At 44.3% G+C, this 15,905-nt stretch overlaps 1 protein-coding gene across 2 annotated transcripts in view; it reads left to right on the forward strand.

Moving 5' to 3' along the window:
- Positions 1 to 9,397, forward strand: part of PIK3R3 (phosphoinositide-3-kinase regulatory subunit 3) — a 353,494-nt gene extending 344,097 nt beyond the window's left edge. For both annotated transcript variants that reach the window (XM_077823539.1, XM_077823540.1), the window contains one exon: positions 1,677 to 9,397. In XM_077823539.1, coding sequence (XP_077679665.1) covers positions 1,677 to 1,878 — 202 coding nt within the window. In that variant the 3' untranslated portion in view covers positions 1,879 to 9,397. The remainder of the gene's footprint in view (positions 1 to 1,676) is intronic.
- The last annotated feature ends 6,508 nt before the right edge of the window (positions 9,398 to 15,905 follow it).

Here is a 15,905-nt window from a genome sequence, read left to right on the forward strand (position 1 = left end):
AAAATATGCACACACGCATGCACACACACCTGACTTTCTTGGAAGCTCCGTGGCCCTTTTTGCCTTTACCGTTTAAATTGGGAAAATTGGCATCTAAACATCAGTTTCTAGAGACAGTAACTTGGCTGTTTGCCTTATTAAGTGAGCAAGTTCTCCTGAGTAAAATCCACCTAAAACCAAACTTCCAGCTAGAAGGTGGAGGGAGCTGGGGGCAAGGAGACAGGAAGACCCTAAAGTCAAGCACCATATGAAACGTCATTCCTAGGTCACGTGGCTTTTGGAGAACCATACTTAAGGAGTGATGTGTGTAGAGAAGTCTCTTGGAGATATAGATATGGTACTTCTCTTCTCCCAGGCACAGAGACTGAGCATCTTGAAGACCAGCTCCCCCTGGGGAGGAAAAAAGCAGGGTGGGGGATTCAAAGGAGGCTGGGTCACACTAAGTCTGAGGATTTCCTGCTGTGTAACTGTTCTGAGGCACTAGACTCAAATAGAAGTCCCACAGCTAACTCTGCCTTTCTGCCTCCTGACCTCCTCCACCCCCTTTTTCAGGAGTGGGACTTGAGGTGGTTTCAAACCCAATTTTTAGGATTCAGTGTAGCAGGAAATGTGAAGGTCTTGGAGTGTTAATCTCTGGTTATGCTGCTCACCCACCTTTCACTCAAAGATGGAAACTCCTGAAAATCCCATTTAGCAAAATGCTGTCATTTCATGAACGTTCATGTTCTTTGCTGGTTTTATAGAAGTGTTTTGTGGATTCAGAGGGTTACTAAGTGCTACAAGTGAGATGAGTGAGGTTGCTCTCAAACTGAGGCTTTCATTAAATCCAATTATATTCTTCTTTCCCTACTACTTATTGTTCAAGCTGCTTTATTTCCTTTTTTTATTCTCTCCTCCATAAATAGTTATTTAAGAGGCTAAGTATGGATATATTATAAGAAGCAATATCCTAGAAATCATAACAAAGGATCAAATAGTTACAGCTTCTAGTAACATAGTCAGACCTCAGTATCTAACACTTCTATGTTTGTTTATTTCTGATACCACTGATGAGAAACAGAGAACTTTTCTTTTAAATCTCCCAGAAGAGGTTTCTGAAGCTAGACACGCTAAATAACCCTGGAATTGCAGGAGTCCTCTAGAGAAGGAAGGGTTTCCCATCTCCACGGTTTGGTAACTGTTGAAATAAAAGGTCTGAAATAGAATTGCCTGATGTTTTTCGGCAATCTGAAATCAGTAGGATCTGCAGAAGCTTAGCCGTTTTGAGAATCAGTCCACTTACCTCTGACAAAAATCCATGGAGAGAAACTAGACAAAGCTAGTCTAAAGTAGAATTGGACTGGAGCTAAGTTAGCGGTTAGCAAAGTCTGGGCTGTAACGCCATTTCTTAGTGGTCCTCGGAATGAAAGAGTTTGAGAAGTAAGCAGTGGGGGTTGGAGTACTGAGATAAGAGCTGTCCCATGTGAAAACGTCTTTGTTATGTAGATCACTTTGTAAGAATGTCTAACCGCTCTTCCTAGAAGCATATCTTCTCACAGAATCTCTATTATAACATCCCCTTCACTTCTTTCTAGAGTTTTGTCATTATTTTATTGACACAAAATCAGCCTTGCTATAGTAGTTGCCTGTTGACATTGAGACTGTCATGTTAAACTGTCCTGTTTCTTTCCTTACAGAGCTGATGGCGAAGTTAAACACTGTGTGATCTACAGCACTCCAAGGGGCTATGGGTTTGCAGAACCATATAACCTGTACAGCACACTTAAGGAATTAGTCCTTCATTACCAGCAGACATCCCTCATTCAACACAACGATTCCCTAAATGTCAGGCTCGCCTATCCTGTCTACGCACAGATGCCCTCCTCCCTTTGCAGATAAATTCTGGGGAGGGGGAAAGTGTTGGCTATCTTGGATTCTTTTCTACAGTTTTTATTAGAACTCTGAGGGCATTCTTTCTCCTTAGACTGCTTGTTTTGCACAAGAAGTGATTCTGTGAATGTGAATCAAAGAGGCCTAGCAGCAACAAGACGACAACTTGGGTGTAGGTGTCCTGGTGCTACCTAAAGCTCAGCTATGCTTTTACACTGATACTTGTGTTTCCTTCCGGGGGGAATAAACTCAACATAAACACATCCAAAAAACTGGAAGCAAAACATTTTATGGAGATGATTTTTTGCCAGGCACCTTCAGCAGAACTTTTAATTGGGATTTTTTTTCTTGTTCTTGTGGAGACAATTTTGAAGCCTCTGTTGAGGCATCAGTAATGTCTTTCAGTCTTAAACTCCAAGAAACTAGGGGGGGAAACTCTACCACAGCAATGCTCTCTGTTAATTTTAGCAGCTTCACTGCGATTCAGCCGAACTTCCAAATGAGGGCTTATCTTGAGGAGGCGTGGAATTTGGTGAGAGAAGACCAAAGGAATTATGGGAAAGTTTCAGGTTGTTATTTAAAAGGAAAAAAATCCTTATAAAGAAAAGTTGCTTTATTTTTTACCAACAGTAACAAAGTTTTGGTTTCAACGGCACTACAGGTCTTCGCTTAAAGGAAATGTTTATAACCAAATTGAACCCACCAAAACTTTGTTCGTTGCTGGATTGAGCACTTATGGGGGAAGGTTGCGTTAGCATCCGCACATACTTTCTACACCAAAACTTGAAACAAATAAAAGGAAAAGCTAAAACTTTTTGTGTGGTTTTGAAAACTCTGATCTGTCTGAATTGATGTAATTGTTCCTCCTTCCTCTCCCCTCCTCCGTTTTTTCTTTGTTTTTTTGTTGTTGTTTTGGGACACTTCTTTCCAAGTCTTTTAGATACTATTCTTTGGAATGTAAACCAGAATGAAGCTGGCCACTCATGTTTTGTGAGTTCTGTTGCTGATTGATGAACTATTCTTTTGAAACCCTTGTAACATTTTTGTAATGTAAGTGTAAAGAAAAGGTGCAATTCAGTGCTTCTGGATGGCTTATTATACCAAATAATTACATGAAGACCGGTCCTCAGATTTTTTCTATTATAAATAGTATGCTAATTCGTACCAATGCCCTTTGACTTGTTCACCGTGAACCAGATTCTGATTTCCGTTACTCCACTGAAGTCAGGTACTCAAGATTTTATGCTAGTAGAATCCAGTTCCACTACGTATAGCCGTGTTTAGAGTTGGGCAATAATAAATTAACCTGCATTTATTTGTAAACACAGCAGCCAGTTAAGTAGTAGCCAAAGCAGGAAGTGGATCGTCTGCTACAAGACAGGCATAGACTATTCTAAAAACTACAGGTTCTCTTGTGCCATCTGCTGAAGTATCTGATACTGTCCGATGCTAGGTAGGCAAATCCTGGGTGCAACTTGGTACAGCAGTCCTGTATTCCTAAAATGCTTAAGCCAAGGAATAATTGCATTTGAGAGATGTAGGTTATCCCCATTATGTTTTGACTCAGTATTTTGATTTGCTCCTACTGAGTCTCTACAATGGAAAACTAAATTAGGTAAGAGTAACTTTGTTTGGCAACAAAGCACAAGTGGCAAAGTAATTATTCAGTGTGTGGTCTTAGAATTTAATTTTTGCTGTTTTTAGTGGTAGCATTTTGTTTTATACTCGCTGTATGTAAATTGCCCAGGCAAGGAAACAGTCTAGTGGTTAAGACACAGGCCTGCAAGTTGGGAGCCCTTGGGTCTGTTCCTGACCCTGTCACTGACTTCTTGTTTGAATTTGAACCATCTGTAATCCCTGAGGAATAGTGGCAAGGTTGTTGAGGCTTAATTAATGTTTACACTGAGAAATCATCAAACAAAAGCACTATGAAATATTGTTAAGCAGAGCATTATTTATTCATGAGTAGGGACGTGACAGATCTTGAACACTGATAAATAGTGGAAAGGACAATTTAGATTGCTTGGCATGTCCAAGCAACACTTTATTTTGCACTAATGTGCCGCTGGTTAACCAGCTAGAATGTGATCTTCAAATGAAGAATTGTCAAGATTTAGAAAGCCCCACAAACTGAAGCTCGTGTGAAAGGAAAATGAGACTAACGCAAGACTCCATGCCAAATGACCCAGTTTCCCCTGGTTGGCTACTACGTTGCTGGGAAAATGTCTGCCCCATTCAGTAAAAACCTAGATTCACTGCTCCTGTTGTAGGTCAGAAATGCACTTTTTTTAAATGAAAGCAACTTGCCACATCCCTTGAGTTATGGGTAATCTGCTGACTGCAAAGCATCATTCTCATCCTTTGTCTCTTGCCCTTCCAGCATTCTCCTCACCATTGGATTCAATCTAGATTACACATACATTGGGTAGGTTTTTCAAAGGCACAGATAGCAGTTATTTACTGTCTGTGCCTTTGAAAATCTACTGCATTACATCATGGGTCTTCTCTTACTTCCACCGGAAACTCTAGTAGAGTCAATAGTTATTCCTCATTCTGTGCTCCCACTGGTGAGAATTTGTGAAGTGTCTTGCTATCTGAACTGTGACATAGTTTCATATTAACCAAGCAAAGGTCAATTATCAGACTAAATCCCGGCTCCGTTTCTCAGTGGCAGTGGTGCAGGAAGTAGAACTACTTCTGAAGCTTCCTTGTAGTTGAATCTCAATGAGCTTGTGATGTTGTAGGCCAGATTCCACTTTTGGTTATGCCTGTATAAATTCAGAGTAATTCCATTGGCTTCTGTGAAGTGACTTTGGCTTTACAGTGGGGTATGAATGAACTCAGAATCTGCCGCCCCCTTTCAAATTTCTTCACCCATCACAGGTGCTGCATTGTTATGAGCAATACATCCAGAAAGCTAAAAGCCATCTAGAAGCATTTTAATTCTTTTTCCCCCTAAATTTCAGATTAGGACTGTGTTCAAATTAAAACCTAAAAGTTCCTCACTTTCTCCATCCCTATCTCTCTGACTCCTGATTTGCCCATGTGCCTTTTTGCACTTTAGGCACACAAGTTACAGCTTGTTAGTGTTTTACCCATTTTATGGTAACACATGCCATTGCACACCTCCTTTTTGCCTCAGTTTTTGCACTCATGTGGCAAGTGAAATATGGGTATAAAACCAAGTGAAATATATAGCAGGTATAATTCACTAGGGGGCCTCCTCCTGCTCCCAGTCACTCCAGTTGGCCTGATCCTGCTCACTCACTGGTATAAAACCAGTGTAACCCTGTTACTCCCCACAGAGCCATTCCTCTCAAGATTGAAAGAGAAATTGGGCTCAATAGATGCAGGATTGGGCCTTAGTATCTGCTGTTAGCAAGCTTAAAAGAAATGTATAAGAGAGAAGGTAAGGGCAAAAGAAGGAGTAAAATCCAATGATTTTAAAAAAAAACAAACAAGCCAATATGTTCATGTGTGAAGAGAGTGCAGAAAAGTTCTGGTTTCAAGGGTCAAAAGATGGGGAACTTATGCTCAGTTTATTGGAGCAGCCATTTCTTACCTGACTGCAGCTAGAATAGTACTGATCTCACTGACCCATGTTGTATTAAATATATATATAGATTTTAAATAACTTTTTTTTTGCACAGTGTTAAATAGGGGAAACGATATTGAGACTTTCTAATATGCACAGTTTCTTCTATCTGTTTGAAGTATATTTGCAGGGAACAGGGGTGATTCAGTATTTTGCTTTTTCACAAATGGGGAAATCAGATCTACTTCCACAGTTGCCATTGTGCCCATTGTATGCAGCACATCAGCCGAGAACACCATGTTGCTGAGCTTCCAACTCTCCTCCCATTAGTTCCTTTGCCAGTCACATGTCTTACTGTGAACAAATGGGGGGTGATAGGACGAGTTGGTACGATGCAGTTTGAGGATGCTGCAAAGTTTTCCCAAAGAGCACAGATGCAGCCTAAAAACAAGGGTGTCTCATTGAGTATTTGAACCAGCGTGTAAGAGAATATGAACATATATGGTGGTGCATTTTCCAGTTAAAGAGGGAGAGAAATTGTCTAAACTATTTCTGTGTCTGGAAGTGATGGCGCAATGCCTGCCATGTACCGCATGTCCCCTAGGTCTGTACTGGGTTCTGAGGCAGTGCAAGTCTTCTCTCTGCGCCAAGATCAAACATGGTTTCTCCATGTGCGCGCACACTTCCAAAGGTGACTGAGGGAGAAAAGGAATTCTCAATCAAACTAATGAGCTTGATTCTCTTCTCACTTACACCGTTGTAAGCAAGAGATTCCATTGAAGAAAAGCTGTGCATGTGAAAGGAGAATCAAGCCCATCTGCTTTACATGATACCCAAATTTCAGGCTGCACTCATGTCACAGAAGGACAGAAATCAAAGCAAATCTTGGCCTCTTTAAAGCCAAGCAGCTATAATGGATACTGTGGAAATAAATGTTGAAGCTTTCAGTGCAGTTGTAAGGGCTGGGGGGAATATTGGTTGCCCTAACATTGCTCTGTGTGCAACTTGGATGGCAACATGTCCAGTAACTTAATGCTATGGCTGTTTAAAACAGCAGAATTACTAAAGGAGTGTCACAGTTTTAAATTTTGGAAAAGCCCCTTATATTTGGTACTTGAACAGTCTCTTTTCTGTTGTTTGAATGTTTTTGTTTTTTTTCTTTATACTAACAGGGAAGGAAAATCTGAAATGTTGGTGAATCTTGTAAATGTGCTGCATTTTGCAGACATAAAACAGGTACTTTTTTGTGGGTGGAGGGGAGGGTAAGAGACAGGTTCAAAATGCAATTTTAACAGCACTATGGTGAAGTGAGGTTTTGTTTTCATCCATATTCTAGAGTCCTACGTTCCTTTGTTTTCTCCCTACCTTAATGTCAGCTTTGTGTACAGCAGAGTCAAAATATATTCCTGAAAGAACAAAGACTCATGCCAATTTCTGCTTCAAATGGCAAATTTAAGTCAGATGCACAAAGGCTTTAGTAAGTGAGAGAATGAGTTGAAAATCCAGGCTCAGCTTCTTGAAGAACTTATGATTATAGTTTTGAGCAAGGAACAGACAATGCCCTTGAACAGGACTCCTGTCTTTATTCACAAAAGATTAGACGCCAAAATGATTCTAGTCTCAATTTTTGCATAGAAAGCCTTGGAATAATTGGGTATACGTTTGTAAGTAAGTGTGTGTGTGTGTGTGTGTGTGTGTTAAAAGCAGTTGGGATAGTGATGAAAGTCTTAAAGGACTTACTCAACTATTTTTACAAAGATCTCCTGTTTTGTATTTGAAGGAACCTTGCATTGCTGTCCCACTAGTTTCCTTTTGGCACAATCTGTGCCAGCAAGAGGAGAGAACAAAGCCACACCATCTTACCCAAATAATACCAGGACGTGTTGGTAAAGCAATACTGCTAATTATTCTGTATAGCAGGAGTATGTTTTGACAGTGCTATAGAAAAGTTTGTCCAAACTTTTGCAAAGCTTACGTTCTATGGCCAGAAATATTTTCTGTGGGAGGGGAGGGAAGAATTTTGAAAGCCCTTTAGAGGCCGTACCATTTGTTCCACAGGACTAAGATTCAGGATTATCAGTGTGTTTTTGTGAGTTGTTCTAGAAGATGATGGTGCTTAAAACACTGGTCTTTGGGGCTGGCTCCATATGTTTAATGCAACTCTCCTATTCTTCATTTTGGCAGTAGACCCACCCCCATTCTGTGGCTAATGCAAATGTAACATTGGTTTAGAATTTGACTTAAAATACTTGGCATGCAGGCTTCTGCAGCAAATTAAGTACAGGCGTCTGTTCTATTTGGTCAACAGAAATAATGGTTCTCTCTGATCAATCAGTATGAGACAACATTTTCAGTTAGGCGTTTATTTTAAATTTCCTCTGATTTTTTACCATCAGATGTTGCTTTTGGAATATTGGCTTTAATAAGTGAGTGTTTTGGTTTGTTTGTTTTTTTTTTTTTTTCTGTAAATTCACCACCACTCCATTAAATGTGCTTGCTGGGTGGTGTAGTGGTCACAGAATGGGCTTGACTTCACAATTGTGTTAAAAATGACATAGCAATGGCCAGGGACCAAATTAACCCCCTGGTATAAATCTATTAACTTCAGTGGGGTTACTTACCACCCCATTTATGCCAGCAGTGAAATTAGCCCTGGGAATCATCATTGAAGTACAATGTGTGTAGATTGTTTTGTTGGATGATTGTTTGTTTGTGTTTGGTTTTTTGTTTTTTTTTTCTGGTTTGGGTTTGTTTGGTTGGTTGGTTTTTGTGAGTTACTCATACATCAAATAAAAATACAGTTGACTAAACCTGTTAATTTTGTATGTTTGGCAGTTTACAGCACCATGGGATTGTAACAGTCTGCATCATATCTGTGTGTGTGTGTATGTACTGTATGTATATAGCTCTATGTAAAATATATTCACATACACATTTATATGCATTAGCCATAAGTGGCACTGGCCCTTAAAACTAAAACAAAATTCACTATTTGCACGTTTTTACACACATTTAGACAAAGTTGGGTTTGTTTTCTTCAAATGAAAGGGGTTTATCAGGAACATCTTGACAATGTGCTTTTGAGAGTCTACACTATGGTTTTGTTTTGGTTTTTTTTGTTTGTTTTTTTTAAATTGGATTGTTTAGAGGTTTTTTTAATTATTTACTCTGGGACAAGAGCATTAAAATGTGTTCAAAGCAAAGGTTACTTTTAAAATTACCTCTTGTTTTCCTTCAAGATGCAGTAATGTTTGCATGTTTTCAATCAATCTAACCAAACTCCTGTCTAGAACTAATGTGCAAAGGAGGGTAACAGTATGTCTCACGTTGTGAATGCACTGGTTAGATGAAGGCGTGTCTCGGTGTAAACCATGAGTGTAGGTTTGGTTTTTGTAGTCAGGACTGAAATGATAGCACACGCTCCTTTTGTATAACCTTTGTGTTAATGTTGTTGCATTGTTTTAAAATGTTTTTTTTCTTCCAAGAGATACTGCCTCTGTTTAGAACCTGCTTCTCATGGAGCTGGTGGAGGGCGGGGGGTGGTTGTTATTTTCCTCCATATGAATTCCAGCATGTAACTTTTTGGTACTCTTGTTGTTATTTGTGTAAAACCTGTTCTGTCGTTTATGCTGTAGTTTAAAAAAAAAAAAAAAAAAAGGAATTTGTGTAGTTTAACTTTTAAAACGAAACAAACTGCTTCATATGGAAACCAATTGTATGTTAGTGTTTTTGGACAAGTCATACTGTAGTTTCTAGATCAGTAATGCAACATTGTACTTGTCACCAGATGTGTTACGATTTTGCTGTATTTTTTTAATAGATGGTTGGGCTTTTAAATCCCAGACACTAAACATCCTGGGCCTACCTGCTCTAGATTTAAACAAAAAAAAAATGCAATAAAAAAGTTGCAATAAAGCACATTTACATGTAATGTTTTAGAAGGATGTACTGACAGCTGTTTCTAATAAATTCAGAAATGCAGCCTAGCTGGCATGTTGTGGTGTTAGCTGTGTTTGTTTCTCCTGGTTGAGGCAGTGAAAATGGATTTTGTTTAAGGCTCAGTTCAAGACTAGAGTTTGTTTGTTGTGTTTTTGGTTGTTGCCAAAATTGCACTATGTCTCCAAAATCCTAAGCAATTTAAACTTCAGTTAACAAATACACACTTCAGCACTGCTTCATTTGGGTGCCTGAAACAAGACCTCTTGCCTGACTTGGCAAGAGATCCAGCAACAGGGCATTTACTGAAAATGGTGTAAAAGCCATGGTTCTAGCTAGGCTATACGGTCCCACAACAACTCTACATTCCTTGTACAATTTCACATGGACCCTGAGACTATGGTACTGAACAATTTCCTTGCATTTACAATCTCTTCAGAGAGAACCAATTTAGATCAGTTTTCAGAGTAGCAGCCGTGTTAGTCTGTATCCACAAAAAGAACAGGAGGACTTGTGGCACCTTAGAGACTAACAAATTTATTTGAGCTGTAGCTCACGAAAGTTTATGCTAAAATACGTTTGTTAGTCTCTAAGGTGCCACAAGTCCTCCTTTTTCTTTTTAATTTAGATCAGAGATTACAACGTAGCAATAGCACTAGTGTAAATGAAATCACTCTCTCGGCATGTTTGTTCTTTAATTCTCCCTTTCTTCAGTTCAGTTATGGTCCCTTTCCATAGGTCATGGAGACATCAGACATGTTCATGGGTGCCTGATCATTTCCGAAACATCAGTCTAGTGATTCAGCTCTGATTTGGGGCTCTAGAAATAGCAGGGAGAGGCTTGAGCATCTTTAACCCGATACCCAAGCTTCCCACTGAAGAAGCAGTAGTTTGTGGGCCTTATTCTCCAGTCACACCACTTCCATTCACTTTAATATATAGTGTAAGTGTTGAAATATAACTGGGTTCTCTGGTTACTCAGTAACCAGCCAGATCCTGCTGCCACGGAGATCAATGAGAGCAGAATTGGGTCTTTGCATTTCTCACACCTAACACACCCTCTTTGCCTGGAATTGGCAAAGTGAAATCTCTGGGAGCCTGGGCTTACATTCCTTAGTGATTACATCCGAACCCATCACTGCCACTGCACAGGTGTGTACACTAATAATTACATGGTGAGCTTCAAGACAGAGGCTCATGCTTTGCTGCGTGTTCACTTTTGGCAATGCTGCCATTCCACATCCACCTTGTGGTAAATGGGCCATGGTCTTATGCAGATGGCTTTTATAACCCCCATTTTCTTGTTCATGGAGGTTTTATTATAGATGAGAAAAATAACTGGCAACTTGCTAATGGGGGAAGGGGAATTTGAGTCTGCATCAAACACTAAGGGAGAGAGACCAGGCGGGTGAGGTAATATCTTACTGCATCAGCTAAGTGACCATTAAAATCACCTAGGGAGGTGGGAAGAACTAACATGAGTGATCTTGGTTTGATTTGATTTTTCTCTCTCTCTCAATAGTAATACGTGGGATTTACCAAAGCTAGGGGAAACATTATGCTGGATGCCACTGGCCTAAATCCAGAGTGATTCCATTGATTTCAGTGGTATTACCTGTATGTAACCAATCAGAATCGAGCCCTGTAGCGCTGACAGGGAGAGAGTTTAAATCGAATACAGCTGTTGACAAGTATGCCTGGTATTTCTCTTCACAGTTCTCTTCATAGTTCTCTCTCAAGATCTGCTTTTGGCTTGTTGGTATCATGCTGCCGTATTGTTACAAGGTACAGTTGCATCCAGTCGTTCAATAGCTTGTATTGGCTGTGTTTGACCTCTGTCCCGTGGAGGCAGATCCATGTACTACATTGCCATGACTCCGTAATACTTGTCTGTCTTGCCGAATTAAAAACCGATATTTTCCTGAGGCCAGGCTGTGTGGTTGGTTTGTGGGGTTTTTTTTGTTTTTTTTTTACTAAACGCCGCCCTAAAACGCACTCCATGCTTTCTAAAAAATAATGGAGGCTTGTAGGAGGTTCAGCTGCTGTTCACACTGGTCAAGGAGTGACCAGTGCACATCGCTTAATGGCGTTCTGCATGCTACAGTGGTGTGAAGTGGTCAGGGCTCCATTGTACGCACATGGCCTGAGACAGTCCCTGCCCCCATCCATCTAGCCAAAGACAGACCAAACAGGAGAGAAAGGAATTGCTATAATCCCCATTTTATAGAGAGAGGCCTGAGGCACCGAGAGCCCAGGGCCCAGCTCCTTAAAGGTACTTAGACATATGACTTTAGGCACCACTGACCGTTTCAAAGCTGCCGTTCAGGTGCCCCTTACATGCACAGGAGTGGCTGGTCAACACTGGCAAAGCTGCCTAGCGCTACCCAGGCGCCCGGAGCCCTCACTCAAGCCAAAGCCAGGTAGGCCTTCCCCTGTTTAGTGTATGAACCCCCTTTTCAAGACCTATCTCTTCAGTGGGGCCCAAACCCGTAGGTTTGCTCAGAGCACACCTGCCAGCCCCTACATGGAGGGCCAGAGCATAGTCCCCAATAGGCGTGGGGGTAGAAAGGCAACCCCAAAGACAGCTGGGGACACGGACCCAGAGGGTGAGGGATGGAGTGGGAACAGGAGACAGGCCAAGACCTAGCAGCTAACTCCATCTATCTAAGCCCAGAGGGGTTCCCACCTGAGGAGCATGAGCTGAGGCCCTTCAGGCAGGTGGACCAGACCAGCTGCTGAGGCACCTAATCCCCCTCTTCTCTCTACCATTTAAGTTGGGGGGGGGTGTTAGGCGGCTCCTGGTCAGCTGGGTGGCTACTGAGGATCCCTTCCTTAGGCACCAACATCTCCCTGTGCATTGCATGGGGCACCTGCGTGTCTAGCGTGGGGCTGAGAAATGCACTGGATGGCAGCCCACCTGTACATGAGACACAGCAATGCTGAGAGGGACAGCACCTCAGTATCCTCAAGGATCTGAGCCCAAATGACTTGCCCAGGACAACACAGGGAGCCAGAGCCGGCCATGGAGAAGTTGGGAATGAAGCTCAACTCTCCTGCAGGCCAGACCAATGCCATGCCCACAAGCCCAAAGATTTCTTCTCCTGTGCTCTGATGCCAACTGGCCTCAAAAATCATTCAGTGGGCAAGGCCCCTTGTTGGCTTGGGGGAGCACAATGAGGTGTGCCCAGCATACAGCTCAAAAAAACCCATCATCACAGAGTGAAGGGGGCACAGTGGTGATGCCTGTCGTGGTCAAGCCGAGCCTTGGGAATGCCAGGCAAGAGCCAGTTAAAGAACATGCCCTGACAATCTTAACTCTGCCCTCCCCCCCTGGAGCCCAGTGGGAAACAAGTGATCCAGAAACCGTTGAGTCAGCCACAAACCAATCAGCCCACCCCAGAAACTAGAGTAAAAATTAAAACTGATTAAATAAAATGCCCCAACATGTCAGCGCCCCCCACCTCACGGGCAGTCTGCCAGCAGACAGCCTGGTCTATCCCATGGTAAGGGACTAGCTGGGCATTGCTGCAACCTCTCATGATTAACTACGTGGTTCCTCTGCTGGGCCAGAGCCATTGGAAGCAGTCAGCCACACAAAGCAGCCCTGTGAGCAGGCGCGTTAGAAGCCCTATAAGCCACCGGCACCAGGGAGCGCTGCATGGACCCCTGCTGCAGCATTGCAAATGCAGAGCTGTGCAATTCACCCCTGGCACAGAGACTAGCTGTGTGCCGCGGAATAGCCCCCTTCCAGCTTCGCTGCGGCCACCTGCGGCACACGGCATCTGCCCAGCGAGTGGCGTAGGCAATACCCACGGGTGGCCAAAGTGTGCGGAGCGCAGCCAATTACAGAGGTGCACGCTGCTGCCCTGTCCAAGCCTGGGCTGCACTGAACAAAGGGCACAACACAAAAAGCTGCCCGGGTGGTTAACCCAGCAGCAGCTGTGTTTTCAGAGCCCACTGGGTGCTTCAAAGACAGCAGCCCCACTGTGACTCCCTGTCCCGAAAGAACTTGTAGCCGCCCTGTGCCCTAGCGGCCCATGCTAGCAGGGTTTGGGATGTGCCCGCCCCTCTCTGGCCAACAACATGCCCCCAAATTCCTGCCAAGTCTGCCTGAGCAGGATTCGCAGGCACAGCCCAAGAAAGCCCAGCTTTTCCTTCGGTGTGTTCCAAGGCCTTTGCAGCTCTTTGGGGCCACCGTGTAACGCGCCAAGGAGCAGCTGGCCCCAGACTATGTGCGAGCCAACCCTTTGGATGGTGTCCTCGGCAGCTGCAGCCTGTCTGAGTGAGGTTGTTGGTAAGCTGACAGGTGAATGCTGGGCACGGCCCCACAGTGACCAGGTTATCAGCGCAACCCACAAGACCCTTGCATTGCAAGCCCGTTTTCAGATGCTTGTGCAGGTATTTCAGCAACAATGTAAGTCTCTGGCAGGCTCTGGCTTGGGGGGGGTGGAGGGGTGCAGGGAACATGGCGCGTCAGCCCTGCCCATGATACCAGACTCATACCATATCCCCCTCCGAAACCTTCCTGCTTTGTGCTAAAGTAAGCAGCAGCGCAGTAAACAACCTTGCACTCTGCTTTGTCATTGTTAGGCTTCAGGGTTAACACCCTGCTCGTGTTGCGAGGGACACGCGCATCACATGCTAATCACCTGCACAATTACCGCTCTGTCTGCAATGCTCCCGCTGGTCTTGAAGCATAAGCAGTACAGGGCCCTTAAAAAGCTTCAAGGCTGCAGAACCTGATGAGGCCACCTGGAAAAAAGAAAAGACAAGGCTCTTTTGGCAACACAGAGCGTGCTGGTTTAATGCCCTCACTGTTGTTCGTGTGGCAATTTCACTTAGTTCTCAGTCCAAAGGCGAATTTGGAGCCGGGGAGGGGTAGTTGGTAAAATTCCACTGGGTTCTTTTTGCATTTACAGCCTGCCCTTCTCAGGGTTGGGTTGGGTTTTTTTTTTCCCCTGCCATTGGTGCATTTTTTTTCCCAGCTGCTTGTTTCTGAGGGCTCAGGACCAGGTAGCGCAACGTCAGCTTATTTTTAGCCTGCCCCTCCTGCCATGGCGTTAAGCCACAGTGAGGACCCGTGCACGTGCCCTCGGTGCACTTGAGTTTGTGCAAACAAGCAGGGCTGCAAAGCGATCCTACAGAACAGAGCCCAGGGCTTGTCGCTCCTGCTGGGTGAACGTCAGGCCGAGGTGCCGCATGTCTGATCCACAGGGCCTTGAAATAATTGCAGGGGTTGCGGACGCTCCCGTCTGCAAACACGCTGGCCATGCAGTACCTTTTATTTTAACTGCCAAGAGCCCCCGTTCATGTCACACGCCGGCTGAGATGTCTAAACACAAAAGTCACAGAGTGCGAATGGAGCCATGGCTGCGCTGCGTCTCATTGCTCGCAAGATGAGCTGCAAAGCCACCCTGGCCCTGAATATCATAGTCAGCCTCCATTGGCTCGCAGCACTTTGCAAGTGACCACATAATTCACACAGAAGATGTGGCCACTGTCGTGATGGGCTTCAGGACAGACCCCCCCACCCTAACAGAAGGCAAAAGGCTTCACGAACGAGGCACGCAGCAAAATAGTTCTGGTCCCTCTTGCTTGGCATGCCGACTCCATCTGCGTCCTCTCGTGATCCGAGCCGGGGTGATGTCACTAGAACGATGCAGTCAAGGATACCGTTGAAACCGTACTTAGAGTCAAGCCTCTGGGGAATTTCTCAGGCTTCCAGCGTGAGTTACCGTAGCACTGCAGAGGTGCAATAGCCGCAGGCTCTGACGGTGACACTGATTAGAAACGACAGCACAATGGGCCCCCACCGCTGCATTGCGCCACTGAAATCTGGGGCCAGATTATTTTTCCCAATTAAGAAAATGGTTTGATGCCGATTTCATTGCCCCCCATGAAGGGGGAGTCAGCTACAAAGGAAAACGCCAGTTTGTCGATTTCCCCTGGGAGGTTGGTCGGCAGGAATCACCAAGAGGATTTTCACAGAGGGGGTTGGGAAGAATTTTCCAAAGGTTATTTAAAGCTTCAGTCTGCTGAACGCCTGCCAAGCCCTGGTTAGTCAGTGGGGACGCCGTCTCCAGCAATCTGGCCTTCAGTCGCTTTTCCGCGATGATGCAGAACCCAGCCATGCCTGAAACCGGTCAGTCTGAGCTGGTCACCGTGGGACTGCACCTCGGCTACAATCCCCACATCGTTCCAGGGCCTGACTATGCCAGTAGAACCGCCCTGGCTGCAGGGGTGTAAGACGCAAGGCGGGCCTGCACAGATCCAGTTTATCCCGCTTTGAAACCAGGCTACTCCACGCCGGTGCAAGACCCACTTTCTTGCCTTATACAAGGACGGGAAGCTGGTTGGGGCCAGGGCCAGCTTTTTGTTCTAGCTGGAGAGCACCGAGCGCCACGGAGCTCGGACGGCTACAAATAAATAAAAGTAAATGGCACTACACTGAGGTCCACCAGCCGAGGCGCTGGCCCACTGTTTGGTGCCATCCTGGCGGCCTCGCTGCACGTCAGTTACAATACGGCGCTTCTCTGTGCTAAGTAATTCTGGCAGCAATCAGTAC

This window comes from Eretmochelys imbricata, chromosome 8 (genome assembly GCF_965152235.1).
Source record: "Eretmochelys imbricata isolate rEreImb1 chromosome 8, rEreImb1.hap1, whole genome shotgun sequence".
NCBI lineage: Eukaryota > Metazoa > Chordata > Testudines > Cheloniidae > Eretmochelys > Eretmochelys imbricata.